This window comes from Dasypus novemcinctus, chromosome 26 (assembly GCF_030445035.2).
Source record: "Dasypus novemcinctus isolate mDasNov1 chromosome 26, mDasNov1.1.hap2, whole genome shotgun sequence".
Taxonomy (NCBI): Eukaryota; Metazoa; Chordata; class Mammalia; order Cingulata; family Dasypodidae; genus Dasypus; species Dasypus novemcinctus.
This window is the reverse complement of record NC_080698.1, coordinates 18819277-18837288: the sequence shown is the minus strand read 5'-3', so window position 1 is coordinate 18837288 and position 18012 is coordinate 18819277. Positions and strand designations below refer to the sequence as shown.

At 36.4% G+C, this 18012-nt stretch overlaps 1 protein-coding gene and 1 non-coding gene across 23 annotated transcripts in view; one reads left to right on the top strand and one right to left on the bottom strand.

The window, feature by feature from the left end:
• The window catches only part of SLMAP (sarcolemma associated protein), a 189761-nt gene that overhangs the window by 87687 nt on the left and 84062 nt on the right, over positions 1-18012 (bottom strand). For all 22 annotated transcript variants that reach the window (XM_071212115.1, XM_058288249.2, XM_058288258.2 and 19 more), the window contains exons 3-4: positions 4735-4807; positions 768-804 (exon numbers count right to left, since the gene is read on the bottom strand). In XM_071212115.1, the coding sequence (XP_071068216.1) occupies positions 768-804; positions 4735-4807 (110 nt within the window). The remainder of the gene's footprint in view (positions 1-767; positions 805-4734; positions 4808-18012) is intronic.
• LOC111762372 (U6 spliceosomal RNA) lies at positions 12660-12763 on the top strand. The gene has a single exon (XR_002795497.1). It is a non-coding gene; the product is annotated as a U6 spliceosomal RNA (small nuclear RNA).

Below are 18012 nucleotides of genomic sequence, written 5' to 3'. Positions count from 1 at the left end.
TCCCTTCCAGGGTCTTGCTTCTCTCTGAGTTCAGGGTTCCTCGCTTTCCAGGGCTCCAGCTTCAGCATCAAACTCCAACATCAAAACTCCAATATTAAGAACCCCTAACTCTGTCCTTTGACATGCCTTTTATCACCAAAGGGTGGGGACTCAATGCCCTACAGGCACAAGAGTTTTACATAATTACTTAATCAAGTACACCTATGACTTCAATATAATCTAATATGCGCAGAGGAAAAGATCAGTTTACAAACATAATCCAATATTTTTTTTTGAAATTCATCAATAAAACCAAACTGCTACACCGGATTAGGTTAAAACTGATCTTCAAGGACAAGTAAAAAAAGCAACTTCTGTAAGCCCATATTTCTGTGCTATTTCCATGCATAGGCAAATGCTGAGCAAACCATCTGGGTAGAAAGGTTTAATAAACATTTCTAAGATAGAATAGTGTTTCAGAATAAAAAGTAGTAGCTAATACTCATTTTTGGCTAGGCACAAATCAGGTACTCCCAGTCTACAGTCAATAGTCTACCTGAGAAAACAAAGGCTTTTTCCTAAGAAACATCCATTCATAAATTCTCTAGATACTGAAGATCTGAAGACTAATATAACTATATAGATACATATACTCTGTATATTTTGTTACAAAAGAGAAATGAGTTATGTTTCTAGGTAGAACACATTGAAAACAAACAAACACAAACAAAAATATTCCCAAAGCAATATTAGCTGTGCCAGTTTGGAAGAAATCATTAGTAACTTACTTTGTCAACAGGACTTGGTAATGGAGCATGGATGACACTGAAAAGTAAAATTTAGAATTTTTATCTAATTTCCTGACAATTAGAGAAAACAAAGAGTTTGAGAATAGCAGAATTATCTTATACCCCAAAGTTGACAAATTTGCCTTCATATAATTCTTATATGTGAATTATTTTTCAACTACTCATAAATCTATAGAATTCTTATAAAACAAGGTAATGAATAAGTAAACCTAGCTTTTACACAATCAATATTTTTCTAAAAACATCTTAAAAATCCAAAATGTACTAAACACCTTCTGAGAATCTACAACTTAATAAGAGCTGTTGCAAATTCCTTCATTATTAGATCAACTATACAGAAAGGAAAAAAAGAACTTAAATTTTCTGTTTTCAATTTTGGAATGTGTTAACTAAGTTTATTTTAAAATTAAAAATTCCTATACAGAAAAGCTAAGTTCTACTGGAAAGGAAGGTTATAATTTGGAAACTTCTTCCAATGGAGGACAACTAAGCTAATCAAAACAGTAGTAATGCTCTTTTCTACCCAGTCACCTCACATCCTAACTACTAAAACTTTTTATATATGTACAAAATTAAATGCAGCATATATTTTTTAAAAAACACAAGCCATTAAATAGACATTATTAATTGGTACACTTGTCTTTTTGGTCTTATAAAGTACTACTTACAGAAAGCCAAGTGCAGCAGTTATGCATGCAGGCTCAGAAATAACACTGACTGGATCTAAATACTGGCTCTACTTACCAACTGTATAATCAGGCAAGATGCCTAACTACTATAGTCTCTGCTTTCTCATCCATAAAATGAGGATAATAATAAAACCAGTCCCATAGAGTGACTGTATGAAATGTGTTCATACAGGAAAGAAACTTAGAACAAACAATGCCTAAGGCAGAGGAAGCACTCAATCACTACTACCATTCCCATGAGAATAGAGCAGTTAAGGAAGCTAAGGTCCCTATCTTACAATGCCTTGTTAGATGCTTCATGTGTGTTAGGAGTAAGTAGAGGACATACCTATGTCCCTAACCCGTTGCTAATCATTCTATATCCTAGAAGTCACTCTGGTGATAGCCAACTTGAAAGATGAGTTGAGTAAACTTCCTAGATCAACTGGTCAATCGTGCAAGCTGCTAAGAAACTGATCTGGCATAAGTTAAAAAATCAGGAATGATAATTCTGAGCCTTCCCTAACAACTGCAACCCTAAGAAATGTTTCAGTACAACTAGTCACAAATACACTGAAATGATGAAGAAAATGGAATATAAAGAACCAGCATCCACCTGCCTCCTGAGCACCCATGATATCCTGTACCACTGAGCCCATATAACCCTTTCCTGTACTTCTCTAATTACATCTCTTTAACTCCTAACCAGGTGAGACACACAGGCCAGGAACTAGAACCAATTCACCTCCCATCCTTAGAGGCCTTAAAACACAAGCATAAGCTGATGCCTTATGTGGATTAAAACAATTACATATAGTTTTAATGTTTCTTCTCTACTCCATAAAAATAAAAGACATTTTAAACTAGTTTTTTTTTTTCCTGACTATACAGCAATACATATTTATTATGGAAAATGTATGTAGTATAAGGAAAGAAATAAAAATTATCCAATGCCAGCACCCAGTAGTAACCACTTTGAGTATACATTCTTTTCTTTACATATATGCACATATACGGAAATGAAATTAAGAAAGTCTAAACTTAAGAAAGTCTAAGAAGCAAATGGTATTAACAGGGTTTTTGAAAAAAACAAAACAAAACATTATTTCAGTTTTCTTAGTGATCAAAGTATAAAACTCCCATCTTCATGAAAATCTAGTTAGCAAACAAAAGGCAACAAATGCAGCAAATCATTCCATAAGTGATATATATTTGCAGTTTACAAAACGATCTTGGATACAGGTATTTTGTTTGAATTATGGAAAAGTTCATATGCACATATAGAAAAACAGTATAAGGGAATACAGAAAATAAGATGGAAATAGTTATGTGGTATTAGAGTGGTAGGATATAGGCAATTTCCCTCTGATTCTTCTTATAAAAGAATTATTTATGTAATATAATAAAAACTAAGAAAAAGAATCAGCTTTTTCAGAACTACCTAACAAAGAACTTAGAGAGCATTAAGTACTATATACACAATGAACCTTAAACTCTAGGCATTCTGCATTCCCAAAAGCACCTTAACTGCTAAAAAAAAAAAAAAAGAGTTCACAATAACATAAACATCTAATAGTCATCAAGTGGATATTTTATATGCCAGGCACCAATCTAAATTCTCTTAAGTGCCCAATCTCGTTTAATACCTGCTAAACAGGTACTATTATTATCTACATTTTTCAGATGAGAAAAGTGAGGCCTGATCAAGTCACAGAACAGATGGAACCAGGCTTTGAATCAGACTGTCTTTAAAGACCAGGCTGATCTTCTTCCAGCTATAAAGAATTGCTTGTTCAAAATGTATCTTCTCCAGGAAGTCAGTGAGATTATGTACAATGAACCTAGTAGCATTTTAAATGATGGTAAGATTTGACCACATAAGAAAAACCAAACAATAAGAAGAAACCAGGGGCAAAAATTAAAAGCACTGGAGAAACAAGAGGGATAGAGACACACTGCATTAAAATACTTTGAAAAAATTCATAAGCTATACTAGACACAACCTGAGTACAAAGATGACCCTTTATGTAACTGCTAAAGCTTGACTCCATAAAAGAAAAATCGCATCGTGAAATACAAGCATAAAGGTATTTTAGGAAGCCACACATCCTTAATTGATTAATAGTTACTTTGATTTCTAACACTTTAACTCTTGACCTATAAAAGCTGAATCACATTAAAGTTGCTAAAGTTAACTGCAAATTTTATAACTATATTTTAAAACAGGAAACAGATTGTTTTAAATTTAATATGCTTTAAAATTTTTGCTTTTCTTGAGATATCCTTAATGCTAAATATATATATATAGTAGCTTCTAGTCAAAGCATAAAATATGATTCTAATGAAAATATAGATTATTACAGTAATAGGAGGGCCTCTGCTTTCTTTTCCTTGATCTTTCCTACTCATTACTCTCCTTTGTCTTCAGTTTATCGCTTCTCTCCACCTCCTATTCTCAGATTGTTGTCTCTGCTTTTGAGAAACAGAAAATAGCGTTGGGTATAAAAACAAGCTAAGATACTCAAGGTTTTCCTCCAAATAAAAAAATGTTGAAGTTTAAACTTACTCAGTTCCCTCAATACTTTATGTTGAATATCTGTGAAAAGCACATTCATATACTTAAGTTTATTTTTAAGTTTTTTTATTAGAGAAGCTGCAGGTTTACAGAAAACTCATGCATAAAATACAGAGTTCCTATACATTACCCTATTATTAACTCCCTGCATTGGTGTAATTTACTGTTTATTTATATTTTAAAATTTACATTTTTATGACTAATTTTTCCCTTTCAAGTTCTGTCCTTCAAGTGACATTTCCACAGCTTCATACAAGAAAAATATATACACAATATTGGGGGAAAAAATCTCCAAAAACTCCTACTGAAATGTTAACTATATTAACATCCGTAAGAGCCTGTACATTGGCAAGCATAGTTTAAGAAGTCCTATATTATATGTAAATTAAAAGAAATGGAATAAATTATCACTCATCAACAATATACATAACCCAAATATTTTAAATAACTGATTGTCCATCAAAATATAAATTATAAAGTCAAATGGAAACAAAATAACCTTTGCCTTCTTATACACTGTTTACTAGAACTGCAACTAAAATGAAAAGCTACTAGACTTAAATGTATTATACTCCAAAGAGTGTTACATCAACTTTTTCAACATTATTAAAATGATCCTGAAGTATTAACATTATACCATCATCTAGAATATTATTAACCAAAGTAATTAATCCAAAAACTCATAGCACTAAATTATACTCACTCTGAGCGGAGTCGGGCTTCCATACCATCTGGTAGAAAAAGTTTTATTGTGGAAACAATACACCCATGGGTAACTGGTTAAAACAAACAAACAAGATGGACAAAATAATTGTTTAAAAAACATAAAGCTTCATATCATTATATTTAAAGCTTGTCTATGTGACATGCCTAAACATATATTTTATTCTTAAATGTATTAACTTGTGGGAAATAAAAGAAATCTGATGATCTCATGACAGTATTCATTACCCAGGAGAAATTCAGTCCTGTCCATAATGTATCACAATTATAAGGTACAATTATAGATAGTTTTGAAAGTGTCCCAACCTCCAATTTTACAGGAACAATCAAGAAAAGGTCAGTTGAATATATGGAAATAAAACTAAGGGGGGGAAATGCACTTTATCCTCCATCTGCCACAATAAAACTAACTCCAACTATTCTGCCATTCAAAATATATCCCTTACTCCTTATTCTCCTATCTCCAACCCATACTTCATATCTCCATTCCAATTTATGTATGAGAAAACCATGATCTCAGACAAGTGAAACTGCCTCTACAACTTTCCTATTATGTGGCAGAGCCATTAGAACTCAGGTCCAAGGTTCCCAGTTCAGTTATAAAAGAATTTTTTTGCTTATTTGATGATCGTTTTTTCTTCCACCCCAAACACCAAACATTTTTATATAACCTAACACCAATCACTTTGCAGACCAATTTTTGCCTTTGCTTCTTACTTCCTCCTTTTTCTACTGAAGATTTTGAGGAACCTAACTTCCAAAAAGCAGCAATTGTACAGAGCTTCTCTTTGTGGGTGAGTTTTATAGAAAAAATATTTTTTTCTGGGTTTAAAAGTTGATGGCTTTTTATTTCTCTATTCTTCAGAGACTATGTCTTCCAGGGTTCAAAGAGTTAATTTATTTAGTTCACCAAACTCTTCTTAAGTCCTAATGTGGGGTGATGGAAATATACTTTACCATGATTGGAGGGGTGGTTATGTGACTGTACACATTTATAAAATCTCACTTAATTGTACACATAAAATTGTTGGTGTTCTAAGTAAATTATACTTCAATAAAGCTGATTTTTCAACAGAACTAATTCATTTATATGTAGATAATTCATTTATCATGTGCATGAATCATCAAGATAATATTATAAACATAAAGAAATATAATTACACTGTCATCTGAAAACACAGATTAACCTTAAGAAACTTGGCACAGTTCATTCAATATTCATTAACTAATTGATTACATAAAAAAGTGCTAACACAGTCAAGTGCCATCTGTGACACAGAGTCTGAACTCTGCCTAGCACCAGCAATTCCAGCCATGCACCATTGGGCTCCTTCCTTTCTGGCCCCATTCTCTATTCTGCTACCATAGATATCTATTGCAAAACCAAGCTGCCTGCCAGTTTCCAAACATTTTACCTTCCACAAACCCATACCTTTTATACAAACTGTCCCTTCTGTCAATGGTATTCTTTACTCTCATATCTACATGGCCAACTGCACTTATCCTTTAGGTTCGGACTTTCTACTTCCTTCACCAAAACTCAGTTTATGACTTTGGTGTTCACAGAACATTTTATGTCTATCTACTTCTTATGAAACTAACACACTGCATCATGAATATTTATATAAGCTTGTATAATCAATTAGACAACTCTTTGAAAGCAGCAAGAATTGGCTGTTTTCAATTTTTCATATCACATTAAAGCCTAAAAAACAGACTGATGCAGAAATCTCTGAGTTGAACTGAGGGCTAAATATGAGTGTGTAGCCAGAGTTACTGTACTTTTGAAGGAAGTTAAAAACCACATCTCACTAAGTGGACAAAGTCCAGACAAACTATCCCTTTGAAAAGGTTTTCATGACAACTAAACACACAGATGCACTGAAATGTTATCTCTTTCTCTCTCTTTTTTTTTTATTACAGTAGAGCAATTGAAGGTTTTTGCTTAGTTTTCTTTTTAATCATACAGAAACAACAGGGGAGCAGATGTGGCTCAAGAGGCTGAGCACCTGCTTCCCACATGCAAGGTCCTGGGTTCAACCCCTGGTGCCTCCTAAAAAACAAAAAAACAAGCCAACAAATGAAAAACAACTCAGGGTAGCCACTGAGGCTCAGTGGTTGAGCAGCTGGCTTCCCATATATGAGGTCCTGGGTTCAATCCCTGTGCCCTGTACCTTGAAGAAAAAAAAAAAAGAGTTCCCATATAACCCAGTTCCCTCACAAACACAATTTCCCCCAAAATTCACATTTTGCATTAGGATGGTAACTCTGGGACAACCGATGAAAAAATATTATTACAATTACAATAACTTTATTCCATAGTTTACATTAGAGTTCACTCTGTGTTATACAGTTTATTTTATTTGTACCCAAGTAATATACATAAATCCAAAATTTCCCATTTTAAACACTTTCAATTATTCAATGCAGTAGTGTTAATTACATTCACAATGTTGTGCTACATTACTAAAACTTTTTTATCACCTCAAATAGAGCCAGTTAAGCATTAACTCTCCATCCTCCACTCCTACCCCTGACACTGGTAACCTGTATTCTAATTTCTGACTCTATAAATTTGCATATTCTATTTCATATTAATCATACAATATTTGTCCTTTTGTCTGGCTTATTTCACTCAAAATGCTGTCTTTAAGGTTCACCCATCTTGTAGCACACACAAAAAAATTCATTCCTCTGTAGCTGAATAATAGTCCATCTACATAGCTACCATAATTTGTTTATCCATTCATCCATTGATGGACTCTTGGGTTGCTTTCACCTTTCATCAACTGTGAATAATGCAGTTATGAACATGGGTGTGCAAATATCTGTTTAAGTCCCTCCTTTAAATTCTTTTGGGTTTACAGTTAGAATTTGGATAGTCAAACCATATGGTACTTCTATACTTAACTTTCTCAGGAACCAGTAAACTGCTTTCCACAATAGCACCATTTTACCTTCCCACCAACAATGAACAATTGTTCCTATTTCACTCCAATGCCAGTACCATGTTGTTTTGATTACTGTAGCTTTGTAACAATTTTTAACTATTATGACTTAATTCTTTATCAAGAGGGCTAAGTTTCTTTGAAGCCCCTTACATTTCTATACAAGTCTGATGACTAACCTTTCCATTTCTATAAAAAAAGGCTGCTGGAATTTTGGTTGGGATTGAGGTAAATCTGTAATTGCTTTGGGAAGAATTGGCATCTTAACAATATTTAATTTTAATCCTTGAACATAGAATGTCCTTTCATTTATTTAGGTCTTCTTTGATTCTTTTTAGCAATGTTTGGTAGTTTTCTGTGTACAAGTCCTTTACAACACAGGTTAGTTCATTCTTATATATTTAACTCTTCTAGCTGCTAATATAAATGGAATTTTGATTTCTTCTTCACATTGCTCATTATTATTATAGAAACACTACTGTTTTTTGCCTTATGATCTTATACCCTATTGGAGATTTGGACCCGAAGGGTATAGGGAATGAAAGAAAGAGAAAAGGGAGAAGGAAACAAAGAGCAAGAACAAGCGAGAGAAAAAAAACAAGAGAGCTGGGATCAGGGGGTCTACGAGTAATAACTCCTCAGACAACTTTATTGTTTACAAGGGGCTCTGTATATACCCCAGTCGACGTGACAACAAACAGTAACACGTAGCCTACGTGACAACAAACAGGAACACACAGCCAACGTGACAACAAGCAGTAACACATAGCCTACATACAACAAGCAGCATTACCCATAGTCTAAGGAATTTTTAAAAATCTTTTCTCAAGGTACAAAGTCTAAGTGTTCTGTTCACTACAAAAGGTATGTGCTCATCTTTTCTTTCAGCCTTTAACAGCTTCATCCCATTTGCCGGGAACTCTTAATTACCGCATTCCTTCATCCCACTTGCCGGGAACTCTTAATTACTGCATTCCTTCCGTTGCAAGCGTAGCCATGGAGACAGCATGTCTCTCTTTGTGAGGCCACTGTGCCTCAGTTTCCAACAATACCCCACTAACTTGCTGAATTTATTAGCTCTAGTGGCTCTGATGGGAATTTTTCAGATTTTCTGAATATAGGATTATATCAGCTTTAAGAGGGAAAGTTTTATTTTTTCCTTTACAATTTGGATGCCTTTTACTTATTTTTCTTCCTGGTTGCTCTGGCTAGAACTTGCAAAACAATTTTGAATAACAGAGGTGAGAGTGGACATCCCTGTCCTACTCTGATCTTAAAAGGAAAGCTTTCAGTCTTTCACCATTGAATAGGATATCAGTTGTACATTTTTTATAGATGCCCTTTATCACGTTGAGGTCTCCTTCTATTTCTAGTTTTCTAAGGGTTTTTATCAAGAAGTGGTGCTGAATTTTGTTAAATGCCTTTTCTACGTCAATTGAGATAATCATGTGTTTTTTAATTCTTTGTTCTATTTCTTTCAATATTACATTCATTGATTTTCCTCTGTTGTACCATCTGCATACTTGGGACAAATCCCACTTGAAAATGGTGTGTAATTCTTTTAATATAATGTTGGGTTTGGTTTGATGATATTTTGTTAAGGATTCCTGTATCTATATTCATAACAGATATTGGTCTGTAATTTTTTTTCTTAGGATATCTTTTTCTGGTTTTTGTATGAGGATGATGTTGGCCTCAAAGAATGAGTTTTGGAATGTTAACTCCTCCTCAATTTTTTTGAAGAGCTTGAGTAGGACTGGGGTTAATTATTGTAATTTTTGGTAAAATTCTGTTGGGAAGCCATCTTCCCTGGACTTTTCTTTGTTGGAAGGTATTTGATTACAGATTAGATTACTTTACTAGTTGTTGGTTTGCTAGGAAATTCTATTTCTTCTTGAGTCAGTGTAGGTAGTTCATGTTTTTCTAGGAATTTGTCCAATTCATCATGGTTATCTACTTTGTTGGTATGCAGTTGTTCATATTATCATGTTATAGTCATTTTTAGTTCAGTGAGGTCAATAGTAATGTTTCCTTTTTCAATTCTGATTTTAGCTATATATGTCCTCTTTTTTTTCTTTCACAGCACTGCTAAAGTTTTGTCAATTTCATAGATATTTAAAAAAAAACAAAAACCCACTTTTAGACATCCAGGGAGATGGCAGACAAGGAAGACACAGGACTCTCTTTTCTCCCAGAAAAATAGCTAGAGGAGAGGAAGAAATGGGTTGGAGAGAGGAACAAAGGCAAAGAATCGTGACAGCAAAATTATGAATTAAAAGCTGCAGCTGCAGGGAAGCGGATTTGGCCCAGTGGTTAGTGCATCCGCCTACCACATGGGAGGTCCGCAGTTCAAACCCCGGGCCTCCTTGACACCTGTGGAGCTGGCCCAAGCACAGTGCTGATGCACGCAAGGAGTGCCTGCCACGCAGGGGTATTCCCCGCGTAGGGGAGCCCCGAGCACAAGGAGTTCACCCCATAAGGAGAGCCACCCAGCGCAAAAGAAAGTGCAGCCTGCCTAAGAATGGCGCCGCCCACACGGAGAGCTGACAGAACAATATGACACAACAAAAAGAGACACAGATTCCTGTGCCGCTGACAACAGAAGTGGACAAAGACGAAGACGCAACAAATAGACACAGAGAACAGACAACTGGGGTGGAGGGGAAGGGGAGAGAAATAAATAAATAAATAAATCTTTAAAAAGAAAAAAAAAAAAGCTGCAGCTGCAAATGCCAACACACTCCCTCACACTACAGACACTTGAACTCTCAGGGGGCTGCTGGGATCCAACTCCCCAGCAAAGGGGAGTGAGATGAACACAGCCTAAGGCTGACTCAGCTTTTGACTCTCAAATTTGGTTTGCTGTGTCCCAGGAGCCCCTTCCAGGCTGGGTGGGACCACATCATTGTTAGCCTTGGGAGCCTGCAAGGGACTAAAGAAATCCGACCCTCTCAATCTCCCTCTCTATAGACCAGGGAAATGGAATTATTACCTACCCTGGAAAAGGGAGGGAGCTGCCAGCAAAGACTGGAGAACTGCCTCTGACAAAGTTTGAATTACAAGGCTCAAGAAAACTAAAAAAAAAAACAAAACAAGGCTCTTAGCCTCCAAACAAGAACCTGTCACATTGATTCAGCACCTGTTGCAACAAACACCCTCCAACCAGGCACTGAATTGAGAGGGCTGCCAAAGAGCACCACCTACTGGCAGACCAAAGAAGTGCACATTAACAAATTAAAAATAAATGAGAGGCTTTCTCTAGCCTTTACCTTTTACAGTCTCCCACCTCAAGACCCTAGAAAGCGGGTCTGCAAGTCATTACTGGGTCCAAGGCTAAGATTTGCGCAACCAACAGAACAATCCTAAAGACTTAGAACAGGCTGAACCAAAAATCAAAGAACAGCAGTAACACACATCTTCCTGCCTCTAAAATCCCACAAAAAAGAGAGGGAGTTGAGCACCTGAGTAAACTCACCACCAAAATCAGATGCCAAGACATGAGCAAAAAAATTGTAAGTCATACTAAGAAAATGAAAGAAATGGCCCAAGAAAAGAAATATATAGCCCCAAAAGAGACACAGGATTTGAGACAACAATCAACGAGATGCACACAAACTTCCAAAATAAAATTAGCAAGTTGAAAGATAATGTATCTAAAGAGATAAAGGACATCAAGAAGACACTGAGTGAGCACAAAGAATAATTTGAAAACCTGAAAAGAACAGTAACTGAGTTCATGGAAATGAAAGACATGATAGATGAGATAAAAAAACACATCAGAGGGGGAGCAGATGTAGCTCAAGCAGTTAAGTGACTGTTTCCTACAAATGAGGTCCTGGTTTCAATCCCCGGTACCTCCTAAAAACAAAACAAACAACAAACAAACAAACAAAAAACAACTCGGGGGAAGCCAATGTAGCTCAGTGGTTGAGAACCAGCCTCCCACATACAAGGTCCTGGATTCGATCCCTGGCCCTGGAACCAGAAAAAAAAAAAAGACCACATTAGAGGCATACAACAGCAAACTCAAAAGGAAAGAAGAAAGAATAAGTGATAGAGAAAACAGAACAGCTGAAATTGAAGAGAGAAAAGAATAAAAAAATAGAGCAGGGACTCAGAGTGGAATGATAACATCAAACACAACAACATACATGTCATGGGAGTTCCAAAAGGAGAAGAGAAGGGAAAAGGGGCAGAAAGAGTATTTGAGGAAATAATATCTGAAAATTTCCCAACTTTCATGAAAGAAATGAACTTACATGCCCAAAAAGTGCAGTGTACCTATATTAGTCAGGGTTCTCTAGGGAAAGAAAATCAACAAGGGATATCTGTAGATAGGAAGGGATTTATCAGAGTCTCTCACGCAGCCATGGGGAAGCACAAGTCCAGGTTCTGCAGGGCAGACTGCAACCAGGAGCTCCAATGAAAGTCCAATAAAGATTCTTGACGAGTTCTGGGAGATGTTGGCTGTCCAAAGACGAGCTGGGATATTCTCTCTCAGTGGTGGAATCACTTCCCCTTTTAAGGGATTCAACTGATCAGGTTAAGCATCACTCATTGCTGATGGCAATCTCCCTGACTAATGTAATTATAATCAGCTATCTATGATTTACCACTGCAGTACAGTCAATGGTGACTCAAGTCCATAAATGCCCTTGTACTGCAGTTAGCCCATGGCTTGCTTGACTAAACAACTGGGCACAATTACCTGGCCAAGTTGACACAATAATAGCCTAACCATCACAGTACCCCAATCAGAATAATGTGAATAGACCTACTTTCTAAAAGAAAAAAGTTTCTTTCTAAAAGAAGAAAGAGCTAAACTCTAAGATTTAACTGAACTACTGGAGAAACTAGTAAAAGAACAGCAAACCAATCCCAAAGCAAGCAGAAGGAAAGAAATAATGAAGAGTAGAACAGAAATAAATGAAATTGAGAGCAAAAAATGATAAAGAGAGTGCACTTAGCAACACCTATACTAAAATTGGGATAATATAGAGAAGACTAGCATGGTCCCTGTGCAAGGATGACAGGGAAATCCATGAAGCATTCCATATTTTTTTTTGTCTTTATTTTTTAATGTTACATTAAAAAAATATGAGGTCCCCATATACCACCTACCCCCCCATCCCACTCCTCCCCCCATTACAACAACCTCCTCCATCATCATGAGACATTCATTGCACTTGGTGAATACATCTCTGAGCCACCACTGCACCTCATGGTCAATGGTTCACACCATAGCCCACACTCTCCCACAGTCCACCCGGTGGGCCATGGGAGGACATACAATGTTCGCATTCCATATGTTTAACAACCCAAGGGTCCATCAACCAAGGAATGGATAAACAAAGTGTGGTATATACAGACTATGGAATACTACCCTTAGTAAGAAGAAATGAAATTGGGACACGTGTGATAATATGGATGAATCTTGAAGACATGATGCAGAGTGAAATTAGTCAAGCACAAAAGGACATACTGCACAGCCTCACTAATATGAGATAAATATGAAAAAAAACAGAGTAAAAAAAAAGAGTATAGGTTATTAGGACATAAGAGGAGGGCTGTGAAGGTATACAGATGCTTTATGTATGTAGAAGTCTTCATTAACTTGACTGTAAAAGTATGGAAATAGTTGATAGTAACACATTATAATAAGTAGCAACTGGTTTATAAATGGGATTGTGGCTGAAAAGGGTAGTCTAGGGATGTAAATGTCAATGGAAGGAAAGCTAGAGAATAATTTAGGGACTGAATAATACAGTGAATAATACAGAGGTAGATGAGAATTGTGATTTAACAGTACAACTGCAAGAATTTGGTGAACTAGAATGGATATACATCACTATTATAACATGGTGGGAATGTGGAAAAGCATGGGAAAAATACAATTAATGTAACCTATGGACTATAGCTAACCACAATACTGTAATATTAATGCATCAATGCCAAAGACATACTATGTTAATAATAGGGGTAGAGAAAAAATATGCCAAATGTATGCAATGGGCCATAGTTAGTGCTAATAGTCTGATGATATTATCTCATAATCTGTAACAAATGTTCCACAACAGTGTGGGTGTGTGTTGGTGAAGTAGTGCTGTATGAGAATTCCACACATGTGTATGACTCTTTTGTAAGTTCACAACTTTTGTAATTTAAAAAATGTGAAAAATAGAGAAAAACCAACAAAATCAAAAGTTGGTTCCTTGAGGTGATAGATAAAATTGACAAACTCCTAGCTAGACTAACGAAGAAAAAAGGAAAGAAGATGCAAATTAATAAAATCACAACTATGTGATAATATCAAATACCACTGACTGAGAAAAAGAAAAAAATACAACTTTTCGTTTTGTTGATTCTCTACCAATATTTTCTTTTATTCTCTGCTCTCATCTTTGTTACTTACTACCTTCTACTTGCTTTGGGTTAAGGGGATTTTCGAATTATGAGGTTAAGTCTCTCATTTAAGACCTTTCTTCTTTCGTTATATCAGCATAGTGCTATATATTTCCCTCCCTGCACTGCCTTTGTTGCATTTCCTAAGTTTTGGTATGCTGTATTTTCATTTTTATCTCAGTATTTCCTAACATTTCCTTTGTGATTTCTTCTTTGACCAGTGGATGTTAAAGAGTACATTGTTTCATTTCCATACATTTGTGAATTTTCCATTTCTCCCTGTTACTGATTTCTAGCTTCATTCCATTGTGGTAGGAAAATGAACATTGTATAATTTCAATACTTTTTTAAGTCTACTGAGACTTGTTTTGTGACCTAATACATAGTGTATCCTATAGAATGATCCATGTGCACCAGAGAAAAATGTGTATTTTGCTGCTGTTGGGTGAAGTGTTCTATGTACATCTGCTACATCTAATTTGTTTAGAGTATCATTCAAGACTTCTATTACTTTATTTATCTTCTGTCTAGATGTTCTACTCATTATTGAAAGTGGTGTAATAAAGTTTACTGTTATTGACATAGAACTGTCTATTTCTCCCCTCAAATGTGTCAATATTTCTACATATAGTTTGGAGCTCTGCTGTTAGTTGCATATATATTTATATTTGTTATGTCTTCTTGTTGAATTGACCCCTTTATCAGTATATAATGATTTTCCTCACCCCTTGTAACAGTTTTTGACTAAACAGTCTATTTTATGTAGTATCAGTAAGGCCGCCTTGCTCTTTTTTGGTTAATACTTAGATGGTATATATTTTTTCCACCTTTTCACTTTTAATCTGATAATGTCTTTGGATTTATGGTGAGTCTCTCATAAACAGTGTATCATTAAGTCCTGCTTATTTATCCATTCTGCCAATCTCTGCCATTTGACTGGAGAGTTCAATCAATTTATATTTAAAGTAACTACTGATAATGCAGTATTTTCTTCTGCCATTTTGCTATTTAGCATTTCTAAGTCTTATACCCTCTTTTGACCCTCAACTTGTACATTAGTGCCTACTTTCATACTTATTTTTGTATTGTACCATATTGAGTCCTTGATACCAATTTAACTTCAATAGCATACACTGTCCTTATAACCCTCCAACCCATACCATTTCTTTACTCATTACAAGTTGTTTTACAATTTATATCTTTGTACATTGTATGTCCAAACCATCAAATTTTATGTGTTTGCATTTTAGCTCCTGTAAGAAGAAGTGGAGTTATATACCAAAAGATATAATAAATAGTACTGGCATTTATAAATACCTAAATGGTTCCCTTTAACAGAGGTCTTCATTTTTCTAAGCTGCTTTGTTCCACTGTCTAGTATCCTTTCCTTTCAGTTTAAAAAACTCCCTTTACCAATTTTTTATAGAGCAGGTCTCATGGTAATGAACTCCTTCAGCTTTTATTTATCTGGGAATGCCTTAATCTCACTCTTTTTTTTTTTTTTTTTTTTTTTTTTGAGATACCAGGGCTGGGGATTGAACCTGGGACCTCGTATGTGGGAGCAGTGCTCTACCACTGAGCCACATTGGCGCCCCTTAGGGTTTTTTTGTTTTTTGTGTTTTTTTGGCATTTGTTTGCTGTTTGTTTTTTTGTTTTCAGAAGGCATGGGGAACCAAACTGGGACTTCCCGTGTAGGAAGCAGATGTTCAACCTCTTGAGCTACATCTGCTCCCTCTCATTCAATTTTGAAAGAAAGTCTGCTGGATACAAAATTCCTGGTTGGCAATTGTTTTCTCTCAGCACTTTAAGTATTTTTGCTTTTCTCTTGCAGTTTTCAGAATTCTCTCCTTTTCCTTTGCATTCAACAGTTTGACCACCATGTGGCAGGGAATATTTCTCTTCAAATTTATCCTGTTTGGTGTTTGATGGGATTCTTGGATTTGCATATTTACATCTTTTGCCAAGTTTGGGGAGTTTTCTGTCATTTTTTCTTAGAACATTCCTTCTGTTCCTTTCTCTTTCTTTTCCCTATGGACTGCCATAATGCATATATTGGTAAGCTTGATGGTATCCCACAGATCTCTTAGGCTATTTTTGATTTTTCTAATTCTTTTTTCTTTTGGTCCTCAGCCTGACTCATTTAAATTGTCTTGTCTTTGAGGTCACTGATTCTTTTTTCTGCCATCTCCAATCGCTTTTGAAACTCTCCTTGAATTTTTTCAGTTGTTTTTGTAGTCTTCAATTCCTTTAGTACTCTTTGGTTCCTTTTAAAAATTTCTCTTTATTGAGATTTTCATATTGTTTATTCAGTGTTCTCCTGATATTCTTATCATTTTCTGTTTCTTTGTCTAATAATCTTTTGTTGCACACCGTACATTTTAATCTTTTAAAAAGTTAACTCTAGGGGAGCAGATGTGGCTCAACTTGAGCACCTGCCTCTCACTGGGAGGTCCCATGTGTTCCTGGTGCCTCATAATGAAGACAAGGAGCAGATATCAAGCAAAACCAAAAAACAACGAGCAGACAAGAAGAAAAAACAACAAGCAAGGCAATGGGCCAACAATGAACAAAAACAAATTATCAGGGAGCATATGTGGCTCAAGTAGTTGAGCTACCCACCTCCCACATAGGAGGTCCTGGATTTGGTTTCGGTGCTTCTTAAAAAAAAAAAAAGACAATGAGCAGAAAAAACTGAGCAGACAATGAGCACAAACAATGAGCAAAAACAACAAGCAAACAGAGGGAGCCATGGTGGGAGGGTGAATTATTTTTTTAACAAAAGTTAACTCTGGGATTTAGTTCCTGAGTTATTTCTTTTTTTTAAAAGATTGATTGATTGATTTCTCTCTCCTTCTCCCCCCATCCTGGTTGTCTGTTCTCTGTGTCTATTTGCTGCATCTTCTTTGCCCCCTTCTGTTGTTGTCAGTGGCACAGGAATCTGTGTTTCTTTTTGTTGCGTCATCTTGCTGTGTCAGCTCTCTGTGTGTGTGGCGCCATTCTTAGGCAGGCTGCACTTTCTTTTGCACTGGGTGGCTCTCCTTATGGGGCACATTCCTTGCACGTGGGGCTCCCCTACACAGGGGACACCCCTGCGTGGCACAGCACTCCTTGCGCATATCAGCACTGCGCATGGGCCAGTTCCACACGAGTCAAGGAGGCCCGGGGTTTTTGAACCGTGGACCTCCCATGCAGTAGACGGACGCCCTAACCACTGGGCCAAGTCCGCTGCCCGTCCTGAGCTATTTCTTGAGTTTGTATCCAGCTAGTTACATGACATATACTTTCTTGACTGCCAGAAGCTAACAAAACCAAATAATTCAATACAAAAAGCACCATTAACAGCCTTTGCAAATTGTTTTCAGAATGGCTGGTGCTCTTCTTCAGAATTCACCCCTCCTATGAGGAAGGCAGTCCAGGCAAATGCAAAGTGCACAGTCCTCCCTGTTTTCTCTGGGACTGTGTCTTGTCCTGGAACTGTACTTGATAGTGGCCTTAGGAGTTCCCCTGTTTACAGGAATTTGAATGTTCCAGCTACCCTTCCAGGAAACAGACTTCTCCCTCACTTGGCTGCTCTAAGACATGACATAAAGCAGGTAAGTCTTTGTTGCAGGCCTACAGATTCAATTATTTCTTACACAGCTTAAAAGCTTAAACTGCTTTTGTCTGAAGGGGTGGGGGGGCCACTGGAGAGGAGTGTTCCAGGTCAGTCGTTTCCAGCCAATATGAGGTCAAGGACCCACAAAGAAGCATGCTGGCCCACTCCATACTGCCCTGGGGAGGGAGCACAGCAAGGGTAGTAGGAATTTCTCTTATGACTATTTGAAGCTGAGTTTTCTTGATTCCACACTTGCCCAAAAATGCAGCCCTCTAACTATATTGAGTAGTTTTGAGGAAGGATATTGCCTTTA